Source organism: Parasteatoda tepidariorum, chromosome 1 (assembly GCF_043381705.1).
Source record: "Parasteatoda tepidariorum isolate YZ-2023 chromosome 1, CAS_Ptep_4.0, whole genome shotgun sequence".
Lineage (NCBI taxonomy): Eukaryota > Metazoa > Arthropoda > Arachnida > Araneae > Theridiidae > Parasteatoda > Parasteatoda tepidariorum.
In genome coordinates, this window is record NC_092204.1 from 37,484,138 (window position 1) to 37,496,528 (window position 12,391).

At 28.8% G+C, this 12,391-nt stretch overlaps 1 protein-coding gene across 2 annotated transcripts in view; it reads left to right on the forward strand.

Moving 5' to 3' along the window:
• Positions 1-12,391, forward strand: part of LOC107444435 (neural cell adhesion molecule 2-like) — a 205,311-nt gene that overhangs the window by 97,164 nt on the left and 95,756 nt on the right. For both annotated transcript variants that reach the window (XM_071178773.1, XM_071178770.1), the window contains exon 2: positions 7,470-7,808. In XM_071178773.1, the coding sequence (XP_071034874.1) occupies positions 7,470-7,808 (339 nt within the window). The remainder of the gene's footprint in view (positions 1-7,469; positions 7,809-12,391) is intronic.

Sequence of the window (12,391 nt, forward strand, 5' to 3'; positions counted from 1 at the left end):
TTATATATATATATATATATATATATATATAATTAAATTTGAGTAAAAGTTTAAATTTAATAATGACAAAAAGTCTCCTCCTCAGTTAAAAACTCTGTTAGTATAAAGTTCAGACTCTCACTCGGTTGTGATTTTAGTTCATATATTTTTAATTAGATATTTTTCTTCTTCTTTGTGTTAAAATCGTAAAGTCAAAACCACCATTAATAGAAAAAGAAGGATTTTCTAGAAAAAAAAGTAGTCTTAATACTTCTAAAAAGAAGGAAAAAAATACTTTTACAATAGAGATTGATCATCAAATTTTATATATTTTGCTTAGTAATGTTTGTTTTAATAGTGATTATAATTTTAATTTTCAACTTCAGTGGCTTAAAACATATATTTTTTTTGTTATGTTCGATTTTTTTGCTTAGGAAAATAGTGGAATAACTTAAGTGGCAAAGAATCTCAATTTTATAATCATTTGATGTTTTAAAGGTGCTTTAGTGAAAGTAATTTTCCTTCGTTAATATGTTAAGAGTGTTTGCTCTTATTATAACTTATAACAACTCAATGGAAATAAGTGAAACTTGTAATAAAATTGTGGATATTTTGAACTACTGAACACGTTCTAAAAAATTAAATTTGTCCTTTATATTTATATTTAATAACGAAATGTATACGCAAAGAAATATTTTGCACTATTTTATAAAATTTTTTAATTTGTTTTTAAATTGTTTTTATTTCAATTTATTACTGTTCGGTTTGTGAGAATGCAATAAAAATTATTTTTCATAGTTCAACTTATTTTATAACAACAATTAATAAAAAAGTTAAATTTTTCTTTGAAAAAACTGTTGAAGAGTTTATATATTTTCTGATTACTAGCAACTGATTCATCTTCATTTATTTAATCAGTTTCAATAAAATTATAGCTACTGTCTTTTCTTTTCTTTTATTTCTGTGAATTGAAATTTAAACTAAATGAAAATTAAAACACGTGTTTATATAGTTTATAATATGTCCATAATAATCATTAATTGTTTGAAGTTTTGCGCTCTGATAATTTAATTCCCCTGATTCATTAACAATTCCTTCGCAGCTGTATGACATGTGCTCTAAGTTAATGCAAATGAGCTTTATCTGAATGCGTGCATGTGTCTCTTTAAAACATTGTCTATAGTTAGCTGCATAAATTACAGTACTAATTTAAAACACTACTTTCATTTTAAGGAAATTTCTTGGGTTCATAACGACATTTGTTAGTTATAGTTCAAATTATACTAGAATGTTTATTATTTTCCATTGCTTCTAAATATTCAAGGAAAAAAAATTTAAAATTTTAAAATTTTATAACTTTACCACAAACTTTGAACGCTGAATTTTTACCTTATCATGAAAATTTAATTGAATCTTAATATAGTGTTAGCTTGAATCATGTTTAATTGAAGTGCAGTAATAATATGCCATCGTTCTCTACAATTCTATATATATTAATCTCTACAATATCAATCTAACAAAAGCATATTAATCTGTCTTAATATATCAATCTCTACAATAAAATAATAATTTTTAACCATATTAATGTTGCATCAAATATATACATTGCTATGGGGCAACACGCTCCGAAATGAATAACAGTAAATCGAATACTTTTACTTCGAATAAATTAATGAATCTTAATGTTTAATATAATATAAAAACTTAATATTGTATATAACAACACACTGTTAGGAATGTCTCCGTAAAAATTGCTAAATAGCAATTTATTTAGTTGTTATTTTACCATTTTTAACCAAAACAGTCGAATAACCGTATAGAAAATTATACTTGAACTGCTAAGTATGAGAAAAAAATTTCAATTGATTGTTTTTACCTAATACGGTTTAACAACCATAATTCTGTTCGCGCCAACTAGGCAGTAGCTGAGAGAGCAAATCGGAGAATCTCTTGATCAGCTGAGCAGGGTTCGAATCCCAGCGATGGTATGTCTTTCATTCTTTCTACACATGAAAAATTTCTAGTTTTCTGCCGTCTTCAATCGTCCTAGCCTATACGAAACTATAACACACACATACATGGGGCAGCACTCTCAAAGCTCCAATGTCCGTTCAAGTTTTATTTTTACGGTTTAGAAACTATACAAGTTGAAAATGGTTTCTAAACCGTATAGATTTGTAAGCACGGTTTTTATACCTCTGACAATCGTAAACGGTTTCAAAACCATGAAAATAAAGATACGTCCCTAACCATAAGCTTTATGGTTCGCAATCGGTAAGCAATCGGATGGACACACTGCTGCTGTTGAATTCCAAGTGTAACGGAGAGGAAATCGCACAAGTATTTTGTTCGAAAAAATATATTAAATATTTTTGAAAACAAAAACTCTGCTAGAATATGCCACTTTAGGGTGCAATGTTTAGTTAATCGGCCTAAAATAATAAAATAGCTTCATAATTAAATTGCACGTTGATTAAATGTAGTTGTAACAGAGGGGACAAATAAAATCCCACATTTTTGACATGCACTGTTATTTACGCTAAATTCTGTGATTTGGACTATCCTGAACATTATCTGTAATTTTTTTTAATTATCACATTTCGAGGTAAAATAAATTATTATAAGACTTTTAAAATTCCAACCCCTTCTTTTTTAAATCCAAATAATGCATCGTAACAGAGAGGACATGGAATGTAACAGAGGGGACGTCTTACAAATTTGACAAGAGGTTAAAGGGAAATATCTCTGCTAAAAGTGACTCTTCGGTTATTTAAAGTTGGAGTTGGCAGCACTGCTATAAACCTGTGCTACATTTGAAGCCTGTGCTATATCTTTGTAGTTCGATTTGAAAATTTTTATTTTTCCGGATCCTGTTTAAAAGAAAAACCAGTGCATTGTTTGTTTCTTTCTCAGTTTCAGTTATTAGGGCAACAAAATTAACTACCCAATTTTTTCCTTGAACTTTTTATACTTGCGAAAACTGTATATAGCAACATCCAGAGATTCCCAGTGTTTTAAATGATGACTGGTGTACGTTAAATATGTCTGATTTCAAAGTCCATCAAGTTTCCAAACCAAAACAATACCTCTAGTGGTACTGATCGAGGAGTCCCCTGGTCTTTTGGATTGGATTCAAAATTAACTCAAACTCAAATTCGTAAACTCAAATTCGGATCGGCTGTTCAACGATGGTTATAAAATAAAAAGTAAATTGAGCGATTGTCGCAAGTATATTTAGTAATTCCATGTAATTATTAGGCAAACAACTGTGATTTTAATTGAAAATTCACATTTTCGTGAATAGCACATACACATTTTATATGGTGTTTTACCTACGCATAAAATATGGAATGGTCGTAGTAAAGCAGAGCTTAGATTTGCCAATTTGTATGTTTGGATGCATCTGCTATGATACTTGATATGCTTCCATTATGGTGCAAGTTTGGCTTTATGGACTTTCTGTCCATTTTCTTTGACAATCCTGCTCTCAGTTCTACCCGAAGTCTGGTAAGAAAGTTTATCACGTGAGTGGAAATTTATTACAAGTTTTTTTTTGTTTTATCAGAAACTTTGTTACTAAGCTATTTCTTTTGCTTGGACAATAAGGTTACAGAGTATGCATAGAACAGAACAACGTTTTCTTGAAGATACGGGTAATGCACGGTTTGCTTTTTTAATAGCTTTCCCCAATGCCTAAAGAATATTAAAAAAAAAGAGAATATCTGTCCTGAATTTCTACTGCTTGTATCAGTGTCTTTTTATTTTTCATTTGTCTTCTTTTTTTTCAATTTATCTATTTCTCTGTTAAGGTTTTTTCTTTCAAAATACTACTGTTATCATGAATTTTCGTTTTATATATTTTTATCTTTCTTCTTACACATATTTTTCTTTTTTTGGGAACATTCTAGTTCTATAATCTCTCATTCTTTCTGCTACTAATTTTCGTATATTGATTACTCACTTTAAAAAACTTTTAACTATAAACTAAACACACTATTAAATAAAAACGGCACAGCTTTGTATAAAAAGCGTGCTCTAATAGTGGAGAAACTGGTTTAAACTAGTTGAATCAAGATGTATTAGTACTTGTTTACATTCCCTTTTAATGGTCAACCTATCAATTTTGTGTAACTGGGGGGGACATTTAGTTTTGTCTGTTATATAAGGAACTTAAAAGTTTTTAATTTTTTTTACTTCAAAAATATAGCATAACATGATTGTACTAATAGACTTTATTGTAAAAACCAAATATTAAGTTTAAAAGTTTTTCGGATAATGAATAAAATAAACTTAAAATAATAATTGTAACAGAGGGGAAAGTATATATTTGAGATAATTTTTGACTTAAAAAATAAGAAAAAAATATTTTTTCGTGGTAATCACTGCATAGTTAGACTCAGGAACAGTCTATTTTACAATATAAATCAAACTATACGTAAAATCGTGATAATTTTAACGTATTATTCTTTAAAATAGTCAGTTTTTTGGTAAAATAAGTCAAAATTATGAATGCTCGCTATTTATGCTAAATTTTACAATAATTACGCATAGCTCCAAACAATAACTTTTGAATTCATAAATTACAACAAATGTCCTTTAAAATGATACCAAATACAAGGATATTGCTTAAACTTTAAAAATTCACTACTTGTTTCAGTTGGCATGGAATTCAACTGCTGGTTATTTTACGTAATTCCAGAGTTAAAATTCGAAAAGTGCATAATTATTGTAGATTATAATATAAATCGCATAATAGTGGCTTGATTTCCAAATAGTTGCTGAGATAAGTACTAAATAAAAAGTAAATAAAAAGTATGCTCGAATTTTACAAGCAGAATTAGGTTTTGAAATGACTTCGTGTTATGAGATTTTTACTACAAAAAACAAACTAATAAAGCATTAACTTGGAACAGCAACTATGTCTCTAAAAAGAACACATTTCCGCACGTCTTGATATGATTGGTTTAAAACATGAATACTAACAACTTCAAATTCTTCTCCCAAAGCATTGTTTCAACGTATCATCTTCTCTTTAAAAATAAAGCGGTCATTTACGAAAGTAACAAGAATATAATGGGTAATTTTCGTTTCATATCGCCATAGAGTCTAAATGACTTTGCGGTACACCTTCTAGTTAAATGAAAGAAAAATTTAGATTAAATTACTAATGTCTCAATTACCAAATTGAGCTTTCTGAATCATTTGGAAAGAAAACTCGTATTTTGTAATAACTCTATCGGATGTCTCTTCTACTTTTAGACACAGTTTTCAATTTAATTCTGATTAAAGTTCATCAATAATTCATGCGTAGTAGAAAACGTTATTATTTTCCATTATTACATTAAATGATATGAATATCTTTTATGGAAATTGTGTCACAGTCTTTGCTTGAAATAATGGAGTTAACGTGTTTTTTGGATCCATAATAAGTTAAAATGCCTGACACTATTCATTAAAAATTCAATGAAAATGGTTTCCATTTTTCTCTAATATGCAGAGTTTTGGAGTAAATGATGTGTATGAGATATCCTTTTTATGGATGAAATATTGCTTTGGAATATAAAAGGAAAACATTACATAGTATTAAAAATATTTAATGCATTTTACATGTACGAGTTTCAATGAAGAATAGTACCTCTAAGAAAAACAGGTCTTTTATGCATTTATTTTAAGCAATATTTGCAATATTTTATGCATAGTGTTATTAAACATTATGGTCTATTCAGTATAAAAAGCAATTTTATACTGAAATTTTAATAATAAATATTGATGCAGTATGCTGAGGCCGACTATATTTATGTTTAAAGAATTTGAGTATAATGCGAGCATATATCTGTAATTAACAATGCTGACAAAGTCATTATTTCGGCTTCAAAAGGTTGACTCGTTTCTCCTAAATTTCTAATTGGTTTTGAAAATTATAAATGTTACTGCATTTATCTGTGTTATAAATGAAAGGACATAGTTTTAAAATGAATAAATTTTTTGTATTACGTCTATAGGTTTATTTTACATATTTACTATATATTTTTATATGCATATCATCTAAGTAAGTTGAAAATGTTATTTTCGATACTTATATCAGTTTATACACGGAGAGTATTCATTTATTTTAAGTGCTTGTTAAGTAATTTAAAAAATAGTGGTATTATAATGTTAAACAGTATATGTACATGCTTTGCTTGAAAAAAATTTCCATGAAAATTTTTTTTTATAACTTTGTTTTTATCATCCATTTATGCGTTCTAAGTACAATAAATAATTTTTGTTAAGGTAAAGTTATAAGAATATAATTTATGTAAAAATACTAAAATAAGAAATTAGTTAAAACTACATATTTTTGGGAAGAGTTTTACAAATGAAAATAAATATGAATCTTATTTTTTTGTCAGCATTATATAAAATAATTATAGTGATATCAAATGTGTATTGCATTGTATTATTGTAGGCATTTTTTTTTTCTTAACACATGGTAGGGTAAAGTGAGTATATATATATATATGGGGACGGCATGAGTGGTCGTCTTTGAAAATGAGACACACTATACTTTAACAAAACATATATTAAACGCTAAATTTACATAAAGATGGACGATAAACAAACACATAAATAACACCAAAATAAATGAGTTCGTCTTCGTGAAGTTAAGACAAAATTATCATTGCTACTCCTCTCTGGAATCCATAAGCGTCTCCTTTTTTGTTTAGTTCCGCAACGCGCTCCCGTGTCTCTCGTGTCTTAGGGAAATTCGCACGGGGAAATTAGTTAACTTGCAGCTTACATAATCTGGTTGGATTTCTAGCCAGATTAGCTTACAGCACAAGAAATGGCACTACACACACAAACATATATATATANTATATATATATATATACGCACTTTACCCATATATATATATTTTTTTTTCTCAAAAAGAGAACTGATCTTATAAATTAGAGGTTTGATCAATTCTTCGTACTTCACAAAAGATTCTTAGAATGCACAGCATAAAATCGTGTGCAAGCAAAGCCTTTAATAATCTTAATTTTCCAAGGATATTAAGAGGAAAGGAAAATGTAATTTGGTAAAAATTTTTATGAGGACTGAACCTGGTTAAACAAAAATTTCGAACAGACAAAAGTGTATGCAAGTAAAACCTTAACTGAACCTTCTTTATCAACGTCTTGAGCACTGCTAGCAAGGATAAAATTTCTAGGGGCAAGTCACAACCCAGAGTAAGAAGGGTTTTCGCACAGACAAAGTGTTGTGCAAGTAAAAACTATGAGTGAATCAAATCTGATATGGGCAAAATGGTATCTTGTGACTGTTTTCATTCTTAGGTTTTATCTTTTAAATTTTCTGTTTTTTTGTAGAAAAACTTTGTCGTTTTAAATTAATAACCCTTTAACATTTAGTTAGTAAGAATTTTTTTCTGTCTAATGACATTACTGAAAGGTCAAAAGAGTAGATATTTACCCTTTATTAATGCATGTTTCTTTGTCTATTTTCAGAAACTGTGTCTAGTGTGCTTGGTATCACAGGAAGTAAAGTTGCCCTGCCTTGTAACATAACACCTCCAGTAAACGACGATGCAGTCGCGCTCATTCTTTGGTACAAAGACGATATTACTAAACCTATTTACAGTGTCGATGCTCGCAAAACAAACATTGAGCAGGCAAGACACGTGACAGGAGAGGCTGTTTCCACTAGGGTCAGCCTTAGTTTAGATGATAATCCCTCAATATTATATTTGGAATATTTAACTGAAGAGGACGAAGGAGAGTATCGGTGCAGAGTGGATTTTCGAAGAGCGAGAAGTAGAAATGGAATTGTTTATCTTCAGTTAGTCGGTGAGTTATATGAATTAATTTATGACATTTTTGCATGGAGGAAAAAAATTCTGGTAAAATAACCGATGGTAAATGATGGTAAAGGCTTTTCTGGCGAAAGAAACATAAGTCTGATTAGTAAAGCTAAGTTATACGATATCTGAACCATTCATTTGGTAATTTCTCCGTTCATATGATAACGGCTTATCGGTAATTATGCTTTTCAAAATTATGGCACTTATTACCATTCATTTAGTAAAAAATACAGAACTGAAAGGTAAATGTTACCGGATAAATGGTTTTTATGTCACACTCTATGATATCAAGTTAAAATTACCATATTTTACCATTAAATATATAATTTTAAGAAACTGAAGCGGTAAGATATTACCTGATTATAAACTTCATACTCTTCAAAAGTATGTAGGAATTAAATGACAGTCGACATGTTTCAAGCACATCAAAAATAGGCTTCTATATTGATTTTGGTAAAATTAGCAACAAAATATGGTTTTATAATAAGTGATAAAATTTTTTAAATATGATAAAATATGTAAAATGAAATTATGTTTTTGAAGCGCATCAAAACTAGGCTACCAGTTTCAAGACATGAAAGACGTGAATTCAACAAAACCTAAGAGAATCTTTCATTCGGAATCTTTCATACCAAATCTTTTATTGAATTCACACTCTATCAAGTCTTGAAACTGGTAGCCTAGTTTTGATGAGCTTCAAAAATATCATTTTATTTTGCATATTTTATCATATTTAACACATTTTACCACATGTTATAAAACCATATTTTTTCGTTAAACTTACCAATTATCAATACCAAAGTGCATTGGTAAAAATTACAGAGCATTTTGGAGTTCTTATACAACCAGAAACAGGAGTATATTTTATGAAAATCTGATATTTTGACTAAGCTTTTTTTTCTCAGTGTAACGAAACAATAAGTAATATAATATTAAGACACGAACGAATAAGTAATATATAATGAATAAGTAATATAATATTGAGACATTTGAAATAAAAGTTTCAGCTTCGTACCTCCATAGCAGCACGTCACCAGGTTTGTAGGCCCGGTTCTTGACTTCTCAGCAGATATTGACCCTATTCAACAGTATTGGTTTCCATTAAAGTGCAGAAATCATGTATTCTACACAGTATCTAGTATTGTACTGATTAACTAGAGTGATTTGTTAAAGTGCGAAAAATATTTTATTTCTTAAATTATCTAAGTAATCTGCATGTTATCCGCTTTGCATGCGTTTAAATGAATAGAAGATCTGTTGAAGTGTTGAAAAGTGTTTTAATTCTTAAATAATCTGCACAATACCCACTAGGCACACATTAAGTTATAAGGTAATTGCTGGAAAATTAATAATGCTTATGTATGCTTCTATTAACATAATGTCATTTGTTCTTTTTTCGATGACTAAAGAATCAAGCTAGTACAACTGAACAATCTACAAATTACTTGTCTTTTGATAAACTTTAACAAGACAGACGTTTGAAATTTAATAATACAGAAGCAAATAAGGCGAACATTAATTAGCTAAAATTCTATATACCTTCAATTCATCAAGTTATCGGATCAGCCAAGTTTTTCTGCAGATCAACAAGGTGAAATGAATATTATGAGCTTCTGAGCCTTAGAGACAACATATTCATGAAATATCGAGTGATACCTTAGAATTTTGAAAAACTTTCTATTTATGACTTCGTATTTAACATCCTTAGGTGTAAAAAAGAAGAACTTGGTTGGTTGGTTGATTCTAATGCCACTTGAAACACGGGTAAGCCTGCTTGGTGAAACCCAGCAAATTTAAGGCAGAGTGTGCGATTCGTGTTTTTCAGTGGCGCCTTCTATGGCCTGGAAGAACTTTGTTCACCTCAATAAAAGCCTCGGCGCTTTTAGTGGAAATCAGATGAAAATATCTATATCTTGAAATCACTTCATTTGCTTAAAATTTAAAAAAATAACCAGTATATCTTTAGAAAATCTACTCTCCTTCAAGGTTGCTATGAAGTACATTTAAATCAACCCAAAACAACTTGAAGTGTAAAAAAAAAAATAGCCTGTACACCTTGAAAACAGCCTCCTCTAGCATGTTGATGTGAACTGCATTTAAATCAACCTCAAAAGAATCTAAGTGTGAAAACCCCTAGATTCCTACCCCTTGATTATAAACCTTGGGAGGTTGATTTCTGAGGGTTTTTCTTTGTTGCCGACTTAAATTAATCTCGAAACAACCTCAAAAATACATTAAATATTTTCAAGATAACTTAAATTGTGTAATCTTGCAATACAACTAAGAGAAACAAATTACTGGAATGAAATGTTTTAGTTTTGTTGGTGTTGAAATTATGAGTATACTTTTTAAGAAAAAATGCATTTCATTAAAATACAACAGAAGCCAATATTTCAAAATATTGATTTTTTTGTTCAGACGTTGTTAAACTTTTATTGAAGTTTTTCCTTCCTGTAATAAATAAAAATTAATTGCTTCAGTTAAGTAATAAGTAGAAAGAGAAAAAATAACCATAAGGGGCATGCAATTTAATATCTACGATTCAGCAGTATTAAACGAAAATTTATAAGCTTTTCTTAGGATTTCAGAATTTGAAAAATTTTCAAAAAGGCTTTTCGGTGAAAAGAATCTGCTCCAAAATAATATTCTTGAATTCTCAGAAAATTTTTCGATCGGAAAATATATTTTAAGATTATTCGCAACTGTAACTATATTTTTGACATAGATGATTTTAGTTACTATTAAAAAGTATATTTCTGAAGTGAAAAGCTTTGAAATAAAAATGTGAAATAAATCTTTCTGAGAAATGCAATAAAGCTCTTAAATTTCTCCCAACAACAATTTCTCTAGTGATAAAGATTATTTTTAATTTTCCCCATAAAATAAGAATTGTTGACTAGATTTTGCTAAAATAATTTCATGTGTGATTACTTCATTTCTAATGTGCTTATAAGCTTGGATATAAGTCAGAATCATCGAATGAGCAAATACATCCTCTGTTTATAAATCATCCATAGTTTTTAAAAATGTAGGAAAATAATATGATATTAGGTAATATCCGATTTTTTAAAAACGTACCATGCAATACATCAATCATAAAAGATTAATTTGTAGGTCTATACGTTATTCACTCTTAAAAATTGACCATAAGAATTTTATTGGTTGTAAAAATATTCGCATATACGTACATATATTGTCAGAGGTTATACGATGTTCTTTAAGCAAAATGTATGATGCTTATCACTAGTAAAATATTCACTAAATAATTAGCAATGCTCTTCATTATTAGATGCTGTCATATTTTAGAATTTGGCATTGGTAGATGTACATAGCATAATATTTTGCCCTTGATATGTTCTTCTATAATATATGCGTGAAAAATTCACGTCAATATAGAATTTTCAACTAAAACAAAAACATAAATCAATGAATAAATTGTATTTTGCTTCAGACTGCATTTAGGTAAGTGGTACGACGGTATAAATTCCGCAATATTTGTCGGATTTTATGACTAAAATCCAATGGATTTTTTGTTGATAGCCATATACCAGTTTTGTTTGCCAAATCATGATATAAAGATTTGACTAAATGTGAATAATACAAAACGGAGGATATATCCCACACTAAACAAGTCTTTTCCAAATTAAGAGTAAAGATGCATCATTTGCATGTGCAAAATGCTTCAAAGTCTTAGTAGATTTCTATTCACTCATCAAACTAACATCTGAATAACTAATTTACTGAATCATTACTAGAGCTGCACTTACTTTTGCAACGTGTATATTAACAGAAACTGCGCTTGATAATGAGGCCTTTGCAATTTTTAGAAAAAAAACTTTTAATTATTCTGGGTAGAATTCAAGTGAATAGATTTTGGAGAAGTAGAAAAGCTCATTACTGTAAAAAATATTTTAAAGAACCTGACGTAGCTTAGTTGACCAAGATACAGAAACTCAATTTGGTTGCTCAAGAGGCTATATTGCATGAGAAAAGTATGTGTAAAAGAATTTTTTTTTTAAATGACAAATAAGATTTATGAAAAATCCATTTTTTTTACTGAAAGTGATATTGACATCTTGAGAGTAAAAAAATAAAATAAAAGCAGCTGTCAAATATTAAAATGTCTGAAAAAAATTAATCCGAATTGTTTAGTCACTGAAAAAGGAAGTAAGTCAGGGTATAAATGATTGCTTTCATACCGTTAAAACCTTAGAGTGACGCTTCAAATATTTTTCATAAAGACTGCATCAGCTATTGAAATAGTTATAAATGCTACGATATAGAGCAATGCACTAAAACCGTATCATAACTATAAAATTTAAGTTTTAGGCAGGTTAGAAAGTTAATCACGCTTTGAAAAACGCTAAAAATATGAATCAGAAGAAAATTTAAATTTTTGACCCAACTTCTCAAAATTTAGATGTGATTTGAGTTAGTAGTAAAATGCAAGTTATATTGGATCAGACTAACTCACACAAAAAAGAAATACCTGCATCTTCTTCAAATAAATAAGCAGTTTAATAAAATTTAAAATTAAGTAACGAATTTAATTTTCAGAAATTTTTTAAT